The sequence below is a fragment of the Phoenix dactylifera genome, chromosome 11 (assembly GCF_051530095.1).
Source record: "Phoenix dactylifera cultivar Ajwa chromosome 11, Ajwa_hap1_PhDact_Kaust_v1.1, whole genome shotgun sequence".
NCBI lineage: Eukaryota > Viridiplantae > Streptophyta > Magnoliopsida > Arecales > Arecaceae > Phoenix > Phoenix dactylifera.
This window is the reverse complement of record NC_143200.1, coordinates 22901032-22924464: the sequence shown is the minus strand read 5'-3', so window position 1 is coordinate 22924464 and position 23433 is coordinate 22901032. Positions and strand designations below refer to the sequence as shown.

The following is a 23433-nucleotide window of genomic DNA, read 5'->3' as shown; positions in this document are numbered from 1 at the left end:
CAGGGAAAGCACAATTTAGAAAGCTAGTCTTTCAATACACCTTATGATTCATCTGGTATGCTAGTCTCAGCTGCATTAGATAACTGAGAAAGCAACTCATTGCTTGGAGAGTTGACTTGCAAAATTGCATTGTTATTGCAGTAGTATACTTAAAAGAATAACTAGGAGTTTGATCCTCACTTATGACGGCATCCCAAGATAGGGATAATAACGTGTCAGGTATGAGTCTCGCAATTGACAACCATATACCTATACCAACCTGAGGCGAGATGGGGCAGGTAGAGCTAGATGGGACAGGTCGGGTAAAACTATAATTTTTTTTTTGCATACAAATCAGACAAATAAAAAAGAATAAAAAAGTAAATCTTTGTACTTCAAATAATATTAAACAAAAATAAGAGTTGAAGTTATAGAACATAACAAACCAAATTTTCAACAATAATAGAAATACAATAAACAAAAATATTATTCTTTACAAACTCAAATGGCTCTGAAACTAAGAAAAACAATTAGCCAAAAAAAATGAACAATTAAGCATCAAGGCATGGAACCTTTCACATATTCAATCTTTCTCATGGGTGGAGCGACTATGGCAAAATGCGGAGAGGAGATTTGTGAAGAGTTATAATATTTGGGGTGGATTCGGAGTGGGTTTTGCCATTATTTGCACCCGCCTCAATCTGCTGAGGGTTTTGGAACCAAAACTCATCCCTGCCGCTGACTCTAAATAGTTCAGGTAAAATCTGCACCATTAGGGATGGGTCAAATAGGAATCTTGATGGGGCGGAGTAAATTGCCATCCCTAACCCAAGACATTAGAATAAGATCAGCAACAAGGTTAACATTTCTACTTTGCACTTTGCGGATACAAAACAATAGTAACACCTCCTAAAATACCATGAGAAGAGCAACTACCTCTGAAATGCTACTGACAAGGTATTAGAAGTAAAGTTCTATGGCTGTACTAGTGAAGTCTTCCATGTAAAAAACCTCTCAGGACATAACTTCACAATCTGTTAACAAAAACAGAAGTCTTGCTACAAAACAATCACAGTCATAAAAATGCGTAATATGTTAGAATGTGCAGCTGAAGATATCGTAAGATCACTTTAGCAGATAATCATAGCAGAACTTGTTTTTTGAGCGAACATTGCAGAACTTGTTATTCAAACAAGCAGGACGCTGGACACTATTCATTGGGTGGAGGACAAAGGTGAAGCTATGTCTTAGTGGGGTCAGACAAGTGAGAAAACAAATACCAGTCATTGGGCTATCAAAACAACTTCACAGGGTGATGCATTGCAAGAAAATTTGGGAAGATGAGTTGTGAAATTGCTTATAATCTGTTCTACAATCTGTGGACAAGTGTGCAAGTTTTACATGCAGTGGTATAAAATCTGACCTACAAGCCATGGCAACAAAATATGTCCTACTTTTCTGACCACAAAATAGCAATCATGCATTAGATGCTAGTAGTTTCAGAAGCATTAGAATGTTAATTTCATGAGAAGTGGATGGGAAATGAAATCAACAGGGAATAGGGATGAACAAAGCAACAAAAGGCAAATGTCTGAAGCTACACCAGCATGCCTCACTTTCAAGTTCTAAGTAACAATATGCAAATTTGTATATTCTGAATAATCGTGGTGAAAGAAGCTATCTGCAATTCTTTCATGCAAATTAACGTAGTCTTAAAATTGAGTTCCTTTAAAATTCATAGGACTGCTGCACACTCCCAAACAAATAATTAACCAAGCTTGACTAAATATACATAAAAGTATAAAACATAACATTGCCCACATTAACCTGCTTCTTACTTAGGGAGTTTCACCTGAAGGCAGTTTTACCTGAAGGAGTTCTCTGCAGAGGTCCAATGATAGAAATTCCTGGCTGAAAAATTATTCTTTCAAAGGAGACAGAAATACTGGTAATGCAACCTCCGACAATGTCAGGTCATGTGTCCCTTGAGGCATTGAACTCCACTGCATTTCTTCTTGTCATGATCAAGCAACATCTTTCCTTGGTTACCTACTACTAGTTGCTGTCCATGAAAAAAAAACGAGCAGTGAAAGTCCCCAAAGAAACTGAAATTCACTGAGTTTCAATCTGACATGTTGTGGCCAGATATTAACAAAGTTCAGGGTAAATCTTCAACATCACGTTTCGCTAAGATCTGTCCAATTGAAACTTCACAGGAACTGCATCAAGAGCAGTTGCTTGCAGAATTAGTAGCCAGGCTTCATATGAACATCGTTTACTTTGAATGAAACCAGCAGCGATTATGTTCCATCTGCATTTCTTGTTGTCATGATCAAGCAACATCTTTCCTTGGTTACCTACTACTAGTTGCTGTCCATGAAAAAAAAACGAGCAGTGAAAGTCCCCAATGAAACTTAAATTCACTGAGTTTCAATCTGACATGTTGTCGCCAGATATTAACAAAGTTCAGGGTAAATCTTCAACATCACGTTTCGCTAAGATCTGTCCAGTTGAAACTTCACAGGAACTGCATCAAGAGCAGTTGCTTGCAGAATTAGTAGCCAGGCTTCATATGAACATCGTTTACTTTGAATGAAACCAGCAGCGATTATGTTCCATCTGCATTTCTTCTTGTCATGATCAAGCAACTTCTTTCCTTGGTCACCTACTGCTAGTTGCTGTCCATGAAAAAAAAAACGAGCAGTGAAAGTCCCCAAAGAAACTGAAATTCAGTGAGTTTCAATCTGACATGTTGTGGCCAGATATTAACAAAGTTCAGGGTAAATTTTCAACATCACGTTTCGCTAAGATCTGTCCAATTGAAACTTCACAGGAACTGCATCAAGAGCAGTTGCTTGCAGAATTAGTAGCCAGGCTTCATATGAACATCGTTTACTTTGAATGAAACCAGCAGCGATTATGTTCCATCTGGGAATAGTTTGTACCATGAACAAGATGAAAATACCCACAGAAAGGCAAACACAAGCATTGTCACCACACCTCCCTGGAGAAAGGAGCTTGAAAATTTTTCTTTTAGGTTTCAGCTGTAGGGTAATAATCTCATTTCAGTACGAGGAGACACTTGTTCACTTATGATTCACCACAAACTAGTTTTGCAAAATGCTTTCTAGTTCATGTAATTTTTTCACATTTATTGTAGAATAAACGCATAACAATTATCTTTTCATAAACTTAATTTTTCTTCAGCATTTTTCCACAAAAACAACTCCATGTGCCCATATTTACTATTGGAATAGAAGTCTTTCTTTTTTGTTATGGAGAAAAGTAGAGGTTGCTTGAAAAAGTTCATGTGCACCATCTAAATTTACCCATAAGATATGGGTACTCTGAGAAACTTAATTGCACCAGCCATTTGTAGACAAGCAATCTTACATAAGATATCCATGCTTGACAATGCGCCTATGAAATATGTTAATAGTTTGACTTGGCTGATAACTGCTAATAGAGCTTATTTAATCTCATGCCAGCAATAAAATAGCATTTGTTTGAGGCTTACTTCCTTCTCCTCTGGCAATATATTTATAAAAAGAATGTTAACAATTCAAAATTCTCAGGACATTGCAAGGTTTCATGGACTTCCATGTGAACCGTCTACTGCCCACTTTGAGATTTGCACAGGCGAATGGACGATCCAACGATCTCCAGGCACATAGGATTTTTATTTTCCTTCCGTCCGGCGAAGAAGGAAGGCGTATCCTTCCGCGCGACGGTTGCAACTGCGTTCCTCGGCGACAAGCGTCCCGGGACAGCTGGCGCCACTATACCTGGTCATTCAATGAATGTACCTGTTCTTACCAAAAAAAAAAAAAAAAAAGTATCTGTTTAGGAAGACGACGGCAGTTTCCAAATCTTTTTAAATACGGTGGGGAAGTTCGGGATTCGGCCATGGAAGGCCGCAGAACGAAGACATTGTGAATACCCACGGCACCGCACGTCTGAGAAGAAATCTGCGAATCGTGCCCGAAAAGAAGGCTTTTTGAACAGGGTTAACGCCATTTTGGAGGGAGATCTCAGAAACAAGGGAAGTGGTTGTGAGGAAGGAAGGCATGGCATTCTATAGGGCGCAATCTTTTCTCGTCTTCCTCTCTCTCTCCTTCTTCTTCGCTATTTCTGCGCCTCATTCGGCAACCGTATCAGGTATCATCACCGCTGGCTTTCTCTTGTCCTGTTTCTGGTTCATGGAGGCGTTTCTTGTGTTCTTGGAACCGGGTTATTGAATGTGGGTGCGTTTTGATCAGAAGAGCATGATTTTTTTGGAAAGATTCGATTTTTATGCAATTCCTGAGATGCGATGTTGTAGGTGGCGGGAGAGAAGAGGTTTTGGTGCCATTGAGAAGGTCTGTTGTCGAGGGGCAATCACCTGCCAGGATTTTGGTGGAGAACGACTCTTTTGTCTTGGCGGCGGAGAGGACACAAAGGAGGGACCCTTTGAACGGCTTCAAAAGTTACAACGGGGGTTGGAATATCAGTAATCGGCATTATTGGGCTGTGAGTTCTCTTCTACAATTCAATTCCGGGCTCCTTGTAGTTGTTCTTGTTGTTTTAACCGATAGAAATCTGCCTCCTTGATTTGATTGCAGTCTGTTGGTTTGACTGCTGCTCCTTTCTTTTCGATTGCTGCGGTATGGTTCTTGGGCTTTGGACTGATCTTGGTGTTCATCTGTTGCTGTTATTGCTGCTGCCCACGCCGTAGTTACTCATATTCACGCACAGCTTATGCGCTCTCTCTTGTGCTGCTCATTCTCTTCACCTGTGTCGCAGTGTAAGTTCCCTTTTGCTGCCATTTTTGTTCAAGGATCGATTTTTATGGTTCCTCTTGATCAATTTATAGTGATTTTTTTTCTATTTTATGAAATGTATCTAGCATTGGATGCATTGTTTTATACATGGGACAAGGGAAATTTCATCGTAGCACTTCGACTACATTGGATTTTGTTGTCGGCCAATCAAATATCACGGTGGCCAATCTTCGGAATTTCTCAGATAATTTGGCTGATGCTAAGAAGATTGGGGTGGGTCAGATTTTCCTTCCTTCTGCTGTCCTGGATAAGATTGACGGGCTCATGACGAAGCTTAACGCATCCATGAATGACCTTGCTTCTCATACATCAGACAATTCTGAGAAGATTCAAGATGCTTTAGACTCTGTGTACGAATGTAGACTCTTCACTTGTTGCATTTCCCCACTTTTTTCCTGAAGTGTGTTCATATTATATCTTGGTTTCCGGTGAAGTTGAGAGAATTCTTCGCTGTAAAGCATGCGTGCATTTCTCATGACTGAGTTTGTCTGCTGTTAATATATGCAGGAGGTTGATTTTAATCATAGTTGCAGCTGCAATGCTCCTATTGGCATTTCTTGGATTCTGTAAGCATATTTATCTAATATCCCTATGTTTAAAAATCTTCTTCTTGGCAGTGTTTGATTGGTTGGCTAACTTGATGATGTTGTTTTGGGATATTTATTACAGTGTTCTCCATACTTGGTTTGCAATTCCTTGTCTATTTGTAAGTGAGATGATTTCCCATTAGCCACTTTCTGGTTCATGATGGGGGTTTTCTGCACTCTCTTAGTCTATATTTTACAGTTGCTTATTCAATTTGAGATTATCACATTTGCAGCTTAGTGCTCATTGGATGGATTCTCATTGCTGGAACCTTTATCCTGTGTGGTGTATTCCTTCTCTTGCATAAGTAAGTACCACCACTGTTCTGTTATGGTTGATTTCTGCTGCATAATTCTGATGAATATAATGGTTTTCTAGCTTTTAGATCATAGATTTGATTCTTTGTTAGAAAATTTACATGTATGCAGTGATGGATATATCTGGTTTTCCAAGCTATTTTGCTTACTGCAAACAACATGGGGAACATCATATTATCATCTACTGACCAGAGCTTGAAATTGTCTTTTAATTGCAAATTTTGCAATATTTATCTATCAAGTTATGCACGTAAGTTTTGGTTAATTTTCTACATTTTTTGCCTTATACATGTGTTGTTCCAAGCATTATTAATTCACAAAGGGTTAAACAAGGCCAAATATGGTAAAGCCCTTTTTTCAATCTCTCTCTTTTTTAAAAAAAGATTCAATGTTACTGCTTAGTCATGCTATAGAGAGGGTTCTTTAGCCTTTTATCGATTTTGATGTAATTCTTTGCTGCTGTAAAAAATTATTAAACAAGTCTAATTATCTTGTGAGTTATATAATTGCAAGATATATAAATTCAAGCAAGATATTCCCCAAGCTCCAACTCAGTGCAAAATAAGGGCATGATTAATTCATGAACCTAGAGAGGTCCTAGGCCCCCCTTTCTTTTTCATGTTGGGTGTCCTCCATTTCAGTTTGATCATGGACTGCCCTAACCCGGATGATTCCCTCTGTTGGCAAACCCCTAGATTTACCTAAAATCAAGATTCATATCCAGTTGAAGCTGGATTAAGAGAATCTTCTCCACTTAGATGGCCATTGCAGGACATAATTTACCTAGGAGGAAGATAAAAAAAACAATCAAGCATTGGAGTCCTTGTTTTTACCATCTAAGGAGCTGCTAGGATAGTGGATGACATGAAAACAACAAATGGGCTGACTGGTTGTTGTTAGAAGCACTTGGCATTGTTGTGGAATGGTGAGTGGGCCAGAAGCTTTATTCACCCGATTTGTGATGCCCAGATCGCTTTAAGTTTATTCTCTACCTTTATTCATAAGACAGCTCAAACTTATTCTTTCATACGATAGATATCAATGATGGGAAGAGTGTACTGCCAGGTTAGCTGAAAAAGCATAACACTGAAATTGTCTAAGCTTAACCATTTCCAGTACCAGCATTACCCACAAAGATTTTCTAAATCACTTTAATTGATGCAAATATTACTCAACATGATATATCATTATCCTCAGTATTTTTAATGTGCAACAGAGGAGATTTTAGAGTATGTCTTGATAAACTACTTTCGACAACAAGCACTGGTTGTTTCCATGATATGATTATAATATATAATCAATTTATCAATAATTTTGTGAGCAATTGAAAATTAATTTGTTTCAAAAAGATTGTCTTAAGGAAGCCTTCGGTATCATCCTTATTGCATGTTGGAGATTCTGTGGCGATGTAGAAATGATATTGTTTTATCATAATTCATAGATGGCCAGACAAACCCCTAGCAAGTCCATATCCGTTGCTTTGACATTTCTTTATGCTAATAAGGCAAGGCATTCCCAAAAGCCTGTACTCCTTGATATGGGAGAGAGCACAGGAGGTTTTAACTCAAAAAAGTAACTACTTCTAACAGGCCAAACTTTTAGTTTCAGGCTTGTTTGTAGCTAGCCACCAACAATGCTATTGAAAATTGATGGTGCAGCACATCTAGAGTTTGTTGGTGAAGGTTGATGTTTTACTAATCTAGAGTACAGATTCAGCGACCGCGAAGGAGATGGTGAGAGCAAACTACTATTTTGTTGCAGTTGACTGCGTTGATAGGGCTGATTGGTGGCTTTGAAACTTTTGGTAGCTAATTAGACTTATAACTAAGATATTTTTTCTTGGCTAAGAATGGTGATACTGGCTCATGTTAGTCTTTCTATTGATTGGTGGCTTTGGAACTTCTAGCAGCTAATTTGAGTTACATAATGCCATGGAACATTGGCTAAGATTTTTTTTTTTTCCCTTGGCAAAGAATGATGACACTGCCTTGTGTTGATCTTTCAATTGTTGTAAAACCATCTTATCAGCTTTGTCATTTCACAACTGCAAGACTAATGCTGCTATTATGGAGGCCAGTAAGGTGATGGATACGCTTGCTTTGATGCACAAATACATGCTTAACAGCTCATGTGCTGGCAGGATGGTTTCCCTAGTGAGCTTCATGATTTTTGTAAGCAATCCCTTGCAACAAGATACCCTGTCATCAACTTCAGTTACTGTTAGGTTTCTCTCATGTGAGGAAGAAAAAGAAAAAATATAACAGACTTATATGAATAACTGAAAATGAAATTAACACAAGAATTTAATTTGTAGGGGTATGTGATCATCAGTAGGTCCTCAAGTAGGGTGCCCCAAAAGATAGGCCTAAACAGGTTGACTGTGCACAGGTGCAAAGTGATGAGATGAGAGTTTACGTATCTTTGTAAATACTGAAACAAAAATTTGTTAGTAGTTTATGGGCATGGTTCAAGTATGCAGTGCATTTATAAAGACTGAAGCGGTGCATGTTAAATAGTCAGGCCACTCTATTCACAACAAAAACAACAAACTGAATTATTTTATGATTCAGAATTAGAATCTTATTATGATTATTACGTTTTATTATATTCTAATCTTAGTGAGATATTGATTCTTTTGGTGTTATTCTAAATGTTTGGGAAGCTATAGTAGTAGGTCATGACCTTTTGGTATGCTGTTGATGTTTGAAACAGAGAATCAATCAATCCTGTTGATTTCAATTTTTTAGCCACCGTAGCCTTATGTTGTGATGTTGGATGCTGATCTTTAGACGAGTAATTCTAACTTCTCAGTGGCATCACAAACTCAGAACCTCGTTTGTAACTTTTCAAAAATACGCCAGAGAGTGTGTAATGTTGGTCGTATGAAGCTTACTATTACCTACATTTTGTATTCATAAATTCTAAAATCATTGACAATTCTGTTCTGCTTTTTTTTTTAGGTTGAGAATTTAAAAGGTGCCTTCTGTTTTTATAAACGATTTTATAAAATTGTGTTTTACTGAAAGGTCTATATGTTCCCATCTATGTAATGTACAAAGTTCATATAACTTAGACCAAGGCACGCCGTACCAGCCCGAACTGAGCGGTATGGAGTATACCATATGGTACCGGTTCGGTACGGGTGGCATACCAACACTCAGTATGCAAAAAAATTTTGTGCCATACAGTATCGATACTATGCTAGTGTGGCATCGGTACGGGATTCGGTACTGAGACAGTGAATCTTGACATAGACCTTTTAGAACTACTATACTATAACACGATGGGAGCATGTATATGCATCATATGGTACACTCATAAATGAGTTCTTGCTATATCGTTATAAGTCCTTGCAATGATAGCTGATGGCAAACCAATAAGTAATTGCTTTCCTCCACATTGTTTGGAGTGCTTTCATTACTTAATATCACCTGATGTTCTTTCCAATGTATCAGTGTGGTCACAGACACGTGCGTTGCGATGGATGAATGGGTCCTTCACCCTCAGGAGCATACAGCTTTGGATGATATCCTTCCCTGTGTGGATGGTGCCACTACCAATGAATCTCTGTATCAGAGCAAGGAAGTTACTTACCAGGTGGTGAATGTTGTTGATCAGGTCATCATGAACATCTCCAATGTCAACTACCCTCCTAGTGCCAGATCTCTATATTATAACCAGTCTGGACCCTTGATGCCCATACTCTGCAACCCATACAAGCTAGACTTCAGCAACCGCACATGCGTCACTGGAGAAGTCAGACTTGAAGATGCATCACGGGTATCAGCACAGATTGTTCTTATGAATCTATCATCATCATCATCATCATCATCCAATTCTTTTACCATGATAAGCATAGAATTGGCAATGAGCACAAGTAAAAAGACTCCTCAGAAGTTCTTTGAGGGGCCCTTTAATAATTGGTTCCACAATTCGTAACCAAGAGAATTTTACTAGATATCAAAATTTGCCATACTGGTCAGTACCATACCAGACCATACTGCTACCAAACCAGTATATTGTACCAGACTTTACCAACACTCAGAATGCCAATCTTACTGTATCTTACTGCATACGACACTGTAATCTGATGGTATTGGTACGAGTTCCAATATCGAGACGGCAAGCCTTACTATATATAGTATAGCTGTCAGGTAGCAGTGCTTATATCTTCAATAGGGAATTTTATGTCTTGGAGGTCCAGATTAAGACGTAGTTGAACTGAAACAAAATAGCCTACAAAACATGGTTCTTAATGTGGCATTCCTTCTGCATGACAAACTTTTTTGTGATGATACTTTATTTCCCAACTGATCAACCATTTGCTTCGATACTCTTTTTTCTTTCAAGTATCGACCATTTGCTTCAATACTCTTTCAATAAGGGAAAGAAATTTATTTTCTTTCATGTGCAGGTATGGCAGGACTATGTATGCAATGTCTCGAATGCATCTGGAACTGAGATATGTACCACTGTGGGTCGCATTACTCCAGACATGTATGCCCAGATGACAGGAGCAGTGAATGTGAGCTATGGTTTATCTCACTATGGACCATTCCTTGCTCAGCTGGCAGATTGCTCCTTTGTTCGGCAGACATTTAGATCGATAAGTCAGAACAACTGCCCTGGCCTGGGACGAAACAGCAAGCACATCTACTTGGGCTTGGCGATGGTCTCGGCTGCTGTGATGCTGTCTTTGATCTTCTGGGTCATCTATGCTCGGGAGAGGAGGCATCGCAAGTACAGCAACCAATTCGTTGTTCGATCGGTCCATACACCTCTTCAAGAGAAAGCACTCTTAAGTAGTCCATGACGATGATCTCTATACTCAGGTGTTCTGATGATGAACATGACATACTTTACTTGATGTTTCTTATAATGTTCTCTGGGCTATTCTTATATTCCAAAAATATTTATGCAATAATGTTGATTATTTGGATCTAATATAGTCGATTGATGTTTATAGAGACAAATCATTTGTTTAATGCTCGATACTGATAAAAGTCATTAATTAATTTCAAAAAAAAAAAAGATGGGACTTTGGAGGGTGAGCCCTTAGATACTTCGTTACACTCATCCACCAAGTGATCTTCCAAGCCTGCTGCTTAAATTGTATCTGGGAGTATACATAGTAGATGTAATTGCAGAGGCATCCGCAGATGTATACATAGTATGCATGGTAGAAGAAACAAGTATATATAAAATGGAAGGCGTAATTTTGATAATTTGATCCAATATTTACGGTAATAACCAACAGTCATATATGCATGGCATTCCATGTGCCATGCATAAATTTTATTGCCCAATAAAAGGCATAATTTTGTTAATAAGTATTCCTATAAATTGTTAACTAATCTTATAAAAATCTCACAATTTTTGGGTGTGGGATTTTCATGTACATCATACATAAGATTAAAACACAAAAAAAATCATAAATCAAATCAAAAAAGATTGAAGCGTATCTCAAGAGTCATAAGCAATCATTGATGATCGCTACAACAATATTCTGCCCCCTAAGAACACAGAGATTTTAATTCTCTAGAATTTCTTTACAAACAGAAATATAGGAATGCATAAGGACCTAACCTAGTTAGTAATACTAATGAGTCTATCTATTATAGAGATTAATAATCAAATCAAACTATGCTAATACTTACTATACCACATGACTAAGATAGTAGAGCCCAAAATAACCAAATAATCACAAATTAATTATGACCTCCTTAATTATTCATTCAGATGACAAGTAATAAATTAAATTAAAATCAGTCCATAATCAATAAAAATCCATCTTTATAAGAAATTCCAAAATTGGCGACAAAAACTTAATACCCTGCTTTAACAAAAGTGCTGGCTTTTGCCAAAAGAGAAGCAAATTCATGGACTAGTCCACACTCTTGCTTAGCTTGTATGTTTTCTTTTCCTCTTCTTCTTCCCTATTTCTTTCTTATTGTCTAACACCACGTTTATGGTAACAATTCCACCGCTTAACAAGTTTTGGCAACGACAAAAAGACGCGTGATAAATAAAAGCCATTTTAGACCGGCAGATGGGCAGTGCTAGTAATTTTAAGTGAGGCACAAGTGCAATGTGGTAGACCAGAAATACTATGAACAAAGGATGCAAACCACCACCATCTCAAACCCCATTCTAATTTGGACCTCAATGCCAGCATCATCATCCATGGCTCCTACTAACTCATCATCTTCATGCCACATTCTGAGATTTATAATCCACCATACTTCAATTATAATCCATCATGGAATGGGAATGGCATGTTCCTGTTCCGATGGGATCAGCTTGGTTTTGGCGTTCCAGAGTTCTTTGCAATGACTCAGCTATAAAAATTGTAACAATCCAAAATCTCACCCAAAATGACTAACCGAAATGTATTATTTAGATTCCTTGATTCTGTATAAGTATTCAAAATCTTCTTGACGAATAACCAATATGGAACTACGAGTCCTCACAAAAATAGCTTATATATGTATGTATGCATTGGACAACTCTTCAAAATAAGCAAGTATTCTAGCAACTAATCCTCTAATTCATCATGACGTGGAGGGAAAAAGAATTAAGATGCAGTGCTAAAGTGCATCATGCCTGATGAGCTAACCAGGGTTTCTTTGTTCTCAACTTATACAAGATTAATTAGTAAATTTCTTTTAGGATTTTTGATTAATAAAATAGAATATAATATTTAAAAATAATAATGTGACATTATAAAAAGGCAGCTATCAGTTGAGTCGATTCAATCAAGATACTATTCTCATTATCCAGCTAAAGTTTAAAAAAAGAATGATAAAAGTCATAATTCCTGAGTTACTGCGAACCACTTGTTACGGGACTCGGAGCAAGCCGATTCCCTGCCATCCCGAAGGAAACTCACCTGCCTTGCCATTCTTCTCAAGTGTTTTTTTTACCTTCTTCATGCTTTAAATGGCATACTTTCAAACATCTCTATTAATATTGTCACTATTCCAAAATAATTTTATCAACGTTTAATTAAAAAGTAATATAATGATAATAGATAAATAATAACAGTTTATATACAAAATATTTTCCATCTTACCATTATTGTAAAATATTGCGAAACAATATCCAAAGGTGTTATAACAAAGAGCTAATCATCTATCTGCGATAGTTGATTTAATTATTGTAATTTCGAGAGAAATGCTTCGGATTATTATTTTCCTTAATTTTCTATCAATCCCTTATCAAAATAATTATCTTTCTCACCACTTTATCAAATAATAAATTTAGTTCAATTAATCACCCTTTATTATTATTATTTAGTGGTAATTTTATTTAGTGGTCTTTCAGGTTTCCAGTCCGCTCTGCTTATGTCTGCGGAAAGTCCCCTCCACCAGCAACGAAAGCAACAACGAGACCTACAAATACAAATGATACTATTAAAAATTAAATAAAACAAAATTAAAAACACATACACGTACATATATATATATATATATAAAACCAATTACCTCCACGGAAAGCAACATCCCAAACGTCGGCTAATACGGAATGCGCCACCCACGTCGGCCGACGGTAACGGAACGCGTAACGGCGTTTCCCGCTGCAAAGGGAATACGAGGCAATGAATTAATTGGGTGGCCGGGGACTTAAAAATGAACCATTAACACATCCAATCCAAATTAATTGGTTGATTAATTCTTAAAATGTACCATTAACACATACAATCCAAATTAATTGGTTGATTAAGTTCAGCTTTAGAGTTGCCAGCGGTTCTCGTTCGATGGCCATCAACGGCTGTCAAAAAAGTATGTACAATTGGACGGATCTGATATGATCAACCCCTTGGGTTTCCATCTCCGATCCCTTGATACAAAAAAAGAAAGGAAAAATTTGGGGGGAAAATTTCTAAATTTGGGGAAAAAATTCCTTTTTTTTCTCCGAGTATTTTCTCCTCTCGTTCGCCGAGATCGGAAGCCTCTCTAATCGGAGTAGCGAGCTGCCGTTGGTGCGGTGGATCTCTGGGAGAGGGTATAGAGGACGGAGGGCTTAGATTTAAATTTTGTTTCTTTTCTACGAACCTGCTTCGAGATCTACGATCATGGATCGTCGGCCTTGGACATGATGGAGAGGCGGCTGGGCCGGGGATGGAAGGCAGCCCTCCGCCGCTGGTGGTGGGAGGAGGGGTGGATGAGGGCGGCGAGCGCCCTCCTCACCCACTCCCCCTCCACCGTACCAATCCGCACCAGCGAGTTCGTCATCGCCGACCGCCGCGCGTTAAGCCGGTTCGACGGCGAGGACACAGCCTGGCGGTGGTAGTGGTGGCGGCCACCGACGCCGTGGGCGGCGAAGCCCTTGTGGAGGTTGCAGCGGAAGGAGCCGGGATGGTTCGTTGGCGAGCACATGCAAGTCTTCCTCTGGCCACCGGCTGGGGCGGCTGTAATCGGCCGCCGCTGGGGGCTGTGGTGCTTGCGAGGGGAGGCGAAGGCGAGGGACCGGCCGGGAGAGGTAGGGCGGTCGATGGAGAATCGGACGGAGGACGTCGGCGGGGCGAATCCGACGAAGTTGACGCGGGTTGGAGAGGAGGAACGGTGGAAGAAACTGGGAGACCTGGAAGAGAAGCTGGCGGCGGAGGAGGACGGAGACGAGTATCGCCGTCCGGTCGGAGAGATCGACCGCCGAAACGCGGCGGAGCTGGAGTAGACCGAGCCATTGGACCTTCTAGAATTCGCCGCCGCCATTGATGGACTCTCGATCTGGGCAAACCGGGCTCCCCTTCGCCGCTGGATTTATAGCTAGTTTTGGACGAAGGATTTGGGGGCAGGGACGGTGAATCAAGAGGAATAATGATGACGGTGGAAGGCAGAGGCCCAAAGCGGTGGGCGCAGGATTACGGCGTGCCTCCAGGTCGTTGGTTAACGGCCCTCGGCGCGTGCGAAAGCTGCCACGTAGTTTTGCGGCCGATTTAATAATACGGGCCTTTCTTTCAGAGAAATAAATGGAGTGCCACCGTGAAATTAGTAAGTATTTACGAGGTGCCATTTTGGTGACGAAAATATCCTTCGCCTTATTACTTTATGACTTCCGGTTGACCTGTCCTGTTCCACGAAATATCGCACCGGCCATGATGCTTGGACTCGGAAAGTCTAATTCAATTACGTGATTTAATGCGCCAAACATTTTCCTCTAAATTGAAAAGCAGCGATACTATACAACTCAGGGTTCCTTTGATTCGCGGAAAAAAAAAAAAGTAAGAAAAGTGTGGTCAACAGAAAATTAATGGAATGTCTCTTGTTTGATTGGAGTTTTCAAATGAGATAGATGAAAAAGTTGTATTCTTATGGGAATATGATTTTCACATTTCATGAAAAAATCTTTCTCATGAGAAACATGCAAAATTTACTTTCCCATGAGGTGCGAATCACTCCATTCTTATTTTTCCCCAAAAAGGCCTTTTAGTATTAAAGAGGCATTAAAAACCTAATTTTTATTAAGGGTATAATAAGAATTACACGTAGCTTTCCCAAAAAAGTGGTTGGTCAACCAAATATAAGCACTGTAGAAATCAGTTTCCATGTTTAACCAAACATGCCAAAAGTACATTCCCAGATATTTTCTTCCTAAGAATCTTCTTCCCAAGAATCATATTCCTAAGAGAAAAAATTCTTCCCGCGAACCAAACGAGCTCTCAATGAATTCCATGATTAATGTCTGTATTTGGAATGAAATTAGAAGGGTGGATCTCATTGCCTATATGAGACGATTCATTCTAATTAAGGAAAATCATTATTTCATTTAAATGTATCATAAAACAGCATTGATGATAGAGAAGTTCAAGAACAATGCTATGTCTATGGAGGTGGAATATGTAACGGAATTGAAGTTTTTTTTTAAACATTAGGGCCTTAAACATAATTATGCTTTCGAATAGAAGTAGTCTTTCCCTCTCTCTCCGCATGCGCGCGCGCAAAGGACCAATCAATATCATGTAAGCTATACATGAGGGCAACTGTTGATTTGAAGAAAATCATAGATTTAATTGTATGCTCTCAAAATTTTATGGCAACATTTTTATAGATCTTCTTGAAGACCTAAAATGAAAATAAAATAGCATGTAGAAAAATGTTCAACAATTTATAGTGGTAAAGAACATGATTAACAATGTGATTTTTCAATTTGAATAATCTATCATTAATGTATTGGTGCCGGTTCTTTTACTAAAAATTATTTAGTGTATAGTCTAATTCGATTATTATAAGTTGAGGCATAGCTGCATAAAAGCTGACAACATACATCCTACATAATTGAAAAGGGAATAATACTTGAAAAACTTAGGAGCTACATATACAATGCTTGTTTAATCTAAGCTACACTTAGCCAACCTAAATTTGTTAAATATATGATCAATACTTGTCTAATTCGTGGTGAGAAATTATGACTAATTTTCTAAGAAAAGACTAGGCAATTGCCTAAGCACTTGAAACTACAGCAATTATGACAAAAACACATCTTCGGCTCATCTTCAATTTATCATTTGTCTTACTTTTTTCTTATAAAGTGCTGGTGTTCTTCTCTGATAACCTTCATAGGAAGGATGTAAAACTAGTTTTCAGCGTAGCACAAAGGATTTGATTGTTAATTTGGAGCCCGATTATGAACTTAGCCCATGGTAGTTCATAACAACACCATGAGTTCTAGAGTTTCTTTTGTTTTGGTGCTATCACCCCAGCAACTCTCTCTCTCTCTCTCTCTCTCTAATACACACATACACAAGTTATAATGGCATACATTAAAAAATAATAATTTATCAATTATTCATAATTCTTTCAAAATAAGTAAAATAATTCATGAAATTCATAAATTATTGAATAATTCACTGGTCTTATTCAATGGTGAAAAAGCATCCCATGATCTAAAGTGTAATTATTTAGTGATTTTTATACCAATACAAAGAATATAGTGACTTAGTTCAGACTCAAGATTCATTAGTGAGTGTGTCCCAACAACTTTTCCTTCTACTATACTCTTCAAGTTTAAATATCAGCATCGATTATTTTTGTTTCCTGAGAAAAAAATATACATATATCAGCATCTGTTCAATCTAACATCTTATGTATGCTTTTGGTTGATATGGTGGTTGAGAAATGGGGTGTGCCAAGTGCGAACAGAGTCTTTGAGGCAGCTAGGTAACAGCCCATTAGAACCATAAAAATATATGAAGACAGAAGATTCCATGGGTCCCTTAGCCTATAAAGTCTTTTGGAGTTCAAACAAGAGCAAGGAGCTCAACAAATAACAAAGTTTGCAGAACTTGGAAGATCACACGTTGAGAGTTGCAAGGTGCACTAGTAGCTCACGTTACTAACGCCAGATAATGCCTTGGAAGTTTGACTACAAGGAGAAACGAGTGGTAGCATCTAAGATTTCTATTACGGAATATCGAATTGTTCACATGGAATTGGTACTCGGCAAACAAGGAGAAAAGATACAAGCAAGGTGTTGGCTGAAAAGCTGGTTTCCTTCTCTACACTCAATTTGGATGAGTGTCTATAAAATTCCAATGTGCCAATCTACCATGGAAAGATGCGAATCTGCACATAGAAAGAAAAGTAGAAGAGGTTGCCGGATGGAAAGCTCTTGTCCTATTAAGATTCAATTTTTTAGAATCTAAGTTTGAGTAGAAGACTACCTCTTAGCTTTTTTTTTTTTTTATTTGAATCTACAACATATAACAGCCTATAATAAGTAGACCAATTTTAGGCCATATCAAATAGTTGGTAAGTTTTTGAACTAGGTTCGCTGTGCAAGCCTACCTCTTATTGATACGCATAGCAAGTACATGAATTGCTGAAGCTTGAATAATAAATCATAAGAAAGAGATTTAATAATAGATGATATATAGTGCTCTGCATACTCTGAACGCTGAACACAAATTGGAATCTTTCAGCTATATTTGTATAAAATAAAAGATGGGGTTGAACTAATAAATGAAAATTTATTAAGGTGTTTTATGTACCAATCCTATTTTAAGTGGCACTACCTGTAAGTCGGCATGCCACGCCACGAATCACCTGCTCCCTTGACCTCTCCACAGCCCATACCCCAAACGGGTCAACCCAATGGAGAGTCGGCATTTGACGGTAGAATGCTGATCAATTATTTGGAAGCAGAAAGAATTCATTGGCATGAAACTAAATATGTTGCTACAGGAGAAAGATTAATAGAACAAGAAAAAAAAAACAAAAATTTTGTACATTTATGTAATTTGGTTTATTGATCTAAATCCATAAAAAATTAAAAATTATAAGATACAATTTTTTTTTATAAATTTTAGCATCAATATATCCAATTTATAGAATATTCAATTACTTTCTTTTCTTACCATTATATATATATATATATATATATATATATATATATATATATATATATATATATATATATATATATATATATATATATAATAAAATAAATTGAGCTAGATTTAAATTGAGGTTTTATAATAATCAGGTTAGTTTGATTATCTTTGCTTGGCTCCTGAAAGGGAAAAAAAGATTTTTTTTTTTTTTTTTGCTAAAGAAAAGGGGAAGGGGGGAGGAAGGGACAAGCCCACTCCCGCGTAGCAGCCTCCACCCCATCAGGAGAATATTCGATGCGGGCAAAAATGATCGTGTGTTGGGCACCCCGGCCAATTTTACTCATATCCTCTCCACCCGTGGGCCCGGCTCGGTTATCCCTCTGGGCTCCGACACGAATACCACGTGTGAGTACGTCACATATGGCACCACCGAAACTACCAATAAAGCGATATGTCCTTCCAGACTCCGTGTCCGAGCGGGGAGCATCCGGTCTCCATAATTTAATCGACGTCCGTGCGTTTCGAACTCGGAACCACTTGATTGAAAGTAAGGCTACGTTTTCATTGGGTACCACCTCAGTGGCAAGAAAGTTTTATTTTTGGTTTTCTAAAGATTATAACACGGAACAAAAATAAAAGTACAATCATACGCCATTTTGAGCAGTGGGAAGAGTGGTGGATGACGGTCTCCGGAGCCTTTCTAATCATACACGGTTTGGGAATCTTTGTTTAGGTTGCTGTCTGCGTCGCGGCCACAAAGTCGGACCGTCCATATATGGCATGCCGACGAGATCTTTGATGGTTTCAACGCTAACGTGTAGAGTACCTAAAGAAGATTCTTTTGGCATCCAAGGATATTATTAGCAAAACATTTTGAATGCCATTATTTAAAACCATGGTAAGTAGGCCTTATTCATGTTCGAGGGCATCACATGGAACAACACTTAATTCATCAATTCATTCCAATTGGTTGAACCCAATGGGGTCATAGGGGGATCGAATGTCATTTCGATTTTGCTCATCGTTGACGATTGCTTCAACTTGAATCATTCGGTATCAATGCAGCTATACCAAGAAATAATATCTCTATTTTAGGAAGATTGTGCCTATTTGTTGCATCTGCTTTAAAAAAAAATTGTGATGCTTCAAAATTTTTCATAAATTTATTTTTTTTGAGAAAATAATTTTGTATGACTTCAATGCAGCATCTTGAACCTTAGGGCTCGTTTGGTTTGCGGAAAGCATTTTTCCTCATAAGAATATGATTTTTGGAAAGTAGATTTCTAAAAAGAGGATGCCTGAAAAAAAACTTTTGGCATGTTTGGTTGACAATGGAAAAGTGACAGATTTACAGAGTGCTTATGTTTGGTTGACCATCCAGTTTTCTTAGAAAGTTATATGTAATTTTTATTATACTCTTAATAAAATTTAGGTCTTTAATGCTTCGGATTAAATAAGGATAGCTGAAGGGCTTTTTTAGAAAAAAAATAAAAATGTTTCGATTTTCGGCTCACGAAAAAGTAACTTTTACATATTTCTTTTGGAAAATACTTTTTCATGAAACGTGGGAATCATATTCCCACGGGAATACAACTTTTCCGTCTCTTCTTTAAAAACTCCAACCAAACAAAATACATCTCTTTACTTTCCTGTTGACCACACTTTTTCTCCTTCTCTTCCTGCGAATCAAACGAGCTCTTAAGGACAAACTATGCGAGAATTGATAATGATATCTCAAAAATTGAGTTAAGCCATCCAACAAATCGAGATACCATATCTATGTACTAATAAAATGAAAAAAAAGTCTATTATATGATTGAAAGTGTGGTGCAAAACCAAGAACTAATAAGACGGTTTATAGGGAGGCAAAATCCAAGTCGTGCAGTTAAAGATCTTTTTTTCTCATGCGAAACCTTTTCCTCTCCACCCGAGCGTTTTTGTTTTTTGGAAACTCCATACAAGCTAATTAATCTCGATAGAACATGAATTTTAAATCATGTGGGCCAGGATAATTTAAATCCCATGGCTCATACTACAACATCTTCTAGGTCTCAAACTCGGTCCCTTTCACATAGTTCACGGGAAATGTGTTTTATTACCTCTATTCTAACCCGCTTGAAAGCTACGTATCTAAAATTAATTGGATGCCTCAGACCATAAAACACCAGGATCCAAACAGACATCTCAATGGCTCAGCATGCAATTAATCTAGTTGATGAAACATGCCATTTGTCATGGTCTTCTAGAGGGGAAAATAGAAAAATTTAGTTATATCTCATTGGAGCATGGCTTCAAGCATAATAAGGCTCTACACTAGTGGATATGATCTGGTCAAAGTTTGGCGTGATTAGTAGCAAGACCTAGCTATGCATTCGTTCACGAGACTTCGATAAAAGCATAACTAGAAAAATCTTCAGAAAGATCACCATTTCGATACCGGATCCTATACCAGTACCATACTATTAAGTATCGGTATGCTTGGTAACTATACCTGGTTCAGTATACCGACATACTGCATTACTACTTCGGTATCAGTATGTCACAGTATGGTTGGTACAAACTAGTATCAACCGGTAGGACAAACACTAGTCTCTAGTTTCTACAAAAAAAATATCCACAAAATTTTATTAGACTTCTCAAAGATGAGATAAACATATAAAGGTTACAAAATTTATGTATTTCTTGTTTATGATTTACACTTGTATACTTGTTTTTGAGAACTATAGTAGGAGATATCCCAGCCAATATTGGGGTAAGAGCTGGATTAAATCCATTGACTTTACCAATTCAACAAGTTAAGACTCGGCAATGCAACAATGTTGAAGGTTTGGGCTGAACCGAGGCCGCTGCATCCTGGGCTCCCAACGGTCCATTAGCCAAAAGCCAGCCGCGGCCCTGGGTAGCTCATGTGAAGCAAAAGCCTAGACTAACTTTTACGCTAGGGTTGCATTTGGTGATCCAAATAGGATTAGCAAGGTGATTCTAGATTACTGCTGATTCTTATTCCAAGGTAATCTACTCCTCAATAATTTAAAATCACCACATTCGGTATGCCATGTTCTAGTGATTAATTTTTTTTTGGTATCCACGTGCAACCCATTTGGTATTCTATAGAAATCCAAGATCACTTACCATATAATACTAAAACTACCCCAGATATATTCTATATAAATATATTTATTAATCATATAGAATATATTATAATAAAATATTAATCTATTTATTAACATATTAATTATTAATATATTTCATAAAAAATATTTATCAGTACTATAAATTATTAATACTATAGAGATATATTAATTGTTATTAGGAAAATAACTATTTTTTAATACTAATAACTATTTTGATTAGGAAAATAAGGCAAATAGAAGTAATATATTAAATACTTTCATTATATAGATAAAAAATATAATAATATACTTATACTATAATTTAAAATTATCATTGAATAATAATATGACAATAATATGATTAATAATATATTGTAATATAATAAATATCATAAATATAATATAAATATAATATAATATATGTATAATATTGATATAATATATTAATGGTATGTTGATATATTAATTTTTTTGCTGGGCTGAGGGGACATTGTTGTCCTTAACTTTCAAGGATGGGTATTCCATCACTGAATTAGATAGTGATTTGAGGAGTAAGGATAATTTGGGATCATTGCTATATAGGATCACCGTGGTGTAATCAAACGTAGTGATCTCATCACCTCTATCCACATCATCCTTAATCTTGAGATGATCACCCTATACCAAACACTCCCTAGAGGTCAAACTAGCTTTTATGAGTATTCCTGAGAAATTCATTCTATTTCTCAATGGACTTGAATATTTTGGTTTTATAGTTTTATTTACCAGCCCACAAATTGATATCTTTTCAGCCCAAGGATTGTTTAATATGGGCCTGGTTTGTTGGGCTAAACGGCCTAGCCCACCAGTTCCCTTGGAAAATATGTTAGCTTTATATAATTCCGGTATACAATAGTGATATGGGGAACACGAAGTTCAGGCACTTGGTATTTAGATATTGCAGCAGAAATACAAATCTTTGTGTTCTCGAGTTAGATCTCAACATTTGTTATCGAGCAATCTGGATGTTATGGAGAATTTTCTGAATGGAACCTCAAGTTCAATATATAACATCTCAAATGTTTTATTTTATTTTCTAGCATTAATTTTTTTTTTTCCTGCAGTTTCAAGACACTAAACTTGCCAACTTAATATTCCTGTAGTAGTTTATTGATGGCAAAACAAATCTAGAAGACGCATCTTAATGAAAAATTTAATCCAATTACTTTAATAAGGTCTCAATGGTAGGCAAGAATTGATTAAACATAAGTTTGCATTTAGATTGGTTCGGTTTTTTGAGTTGGGGGTCAGGTTGGATTTCAAGAAGAACCAGTCATTTTGTAGCCCATGGTTATGACAAGTTTGGATAATGTTGAATTCTCCATGGGATGCTAAGCCAACTCTATTCAATGCAGGGAAAATTATCTACTGGTATCTAATATTAGTTACTAAGAATGTTTTTTATTTTTTTTCTTAATTTGAGAAGCATCTACATATCACTATTAAAAATATTATGATATGTAAACCAGTTACCATGTAATATATATGGCACATATATATAATACTTGTGCTAATACATATAATCCTTCCATCATTAAGGATAAAATGATGAATAAGATAATTTCGCAGTAGGAAATAATATTTTGAACAAAGTCCATCAGAAATACAAAAGGTGGATTGAATCATGACTGAAAAGCTAAACAAAGAAAATATTGTTGTTATTTTTTTCATACAAGCTATATGCAGCAATATATAGAGATATGAAAGATAACTCTATTTCTAGGTCCCTACTCGAATCATAAATAAATTTTAGCACCACAGGCCTCAAAATAACTATCCCTCTTATCTGCCTTCCCATGCCCCTTCTCCTCCGTCTTGTCCTTGGATCTATGGAGAACTTCACTCTTTCCAAATCAAGAGCATATCCAAATGCTATGACTCTAAATCATGACTGTTCTCCTGGTGCTGACTGTCGAGTGCTATATTAGAATCATAATTTCCAGTACTACACTAATTTCTTGAACGATTACTCTTGATCTAATCAGGTCGACAGGTTCCGACAGTAAATTATGATTTCTTGAGAAAAAATGGTTTCTTTCATAGGATTAATTTCCCTTGTTGATATGTCTTTGTATCCTATTATGTTTTCCTTTCTTTTGTTTTTTTAGTTTTTTGGGTTACAGCTGGGGTTGTAAACCTCTTGGTTCCAACAAACGGATGGCTTACCATACCATGGTAGGGGAACAACAAATGGTTGGTCCAATGCTTGATTGCGTTTAACATCTAAATGTTGTACCAACTTCTAATCA

General features: G+C 37.2%; 2 protein-coding genes across 2 annotated transcripts; one reads left to right on the top strand and one right to left on the bottom strand.

Moving 5' to 3' along the window:
- The first annotated feature begins 3678 nt into the window (after positions 1-3678).
- Positions 3679-10645, top strand: LOC103706533 (uncharacterized). Its single transcript, XM_017842625.4, has 9 exons — positions 3679-4137; positions 4301-4488; positions 4581-4762; positions 4865-5149; positions 5307-5365; positions 5469-5505; positions 5620-5691; positions 9157-9481; positions 10116-10645. The coding sequence occupies exons 1-9, from the start codon at positions 4047-4049 to the stop codon at positions 10512-10514; spliced, it is 1638 nt and encodes a 545-aa protein (XP_017698114.3). The 5' UTR covers positions 3679-4046; the 3' UTR covers positions 10515-10645.
- Positions 10646-11281: 636 nt separating this feature from the next.
- LOC103706534 (uncharacterized) lies at positions 11282-14562 on the bottom strand. Its single transcript, XM_039128163.2, has 3 exons — positions 13756-14562; positions 13186-13277; positions 11282-13092 (listed from the first exon to the last, which is right to left on the bottom strand). The coding sequence occupies exon 1, from the start codon at positions 14413-14415 to the stop codon at positions 13774-13776; it is 642 nt and encodes a 213-aa protein (XP_038984091.2). The 5' UTR covers positions 14416-14562; the 3' UTR covers positions 11282-13092; positions 13186-13277; positions 13756-13773.
- Between the last annotated feature and the right edge of the window lie 8871 nt (positions 14563-23433).

Coding starts and splice junctions, on each gene's coding strand:
- LOC103706533 (XM_017842625.4), top strand. CDS start 4,047: ATGGCATTCTATAGGGCGCAATCTTTTCTCGTCTTCCTCTCTCTCTCC. Junction 4,763..4,864: donor CTCTTCACCTGTGTCGCAGT/GTAAGTTCCCTT, acceptor AAATGTATCTAG/CATTGGATGCATTGTTTTAT. Junction 9,482..10,115: donor GACTTGAAGATGCATCACGG/GTATCAGCACAG, acceptor TTTCATGTGCAG/GTATGGCAGGACTATGTATG.
- LOC103706534 (XM_039128163.2), bottom strand. CDS start 14,415: ATGGCGGCGGCGAATTCTAGAAGGTCCAATGGCTCGGTCTACTCCAGC.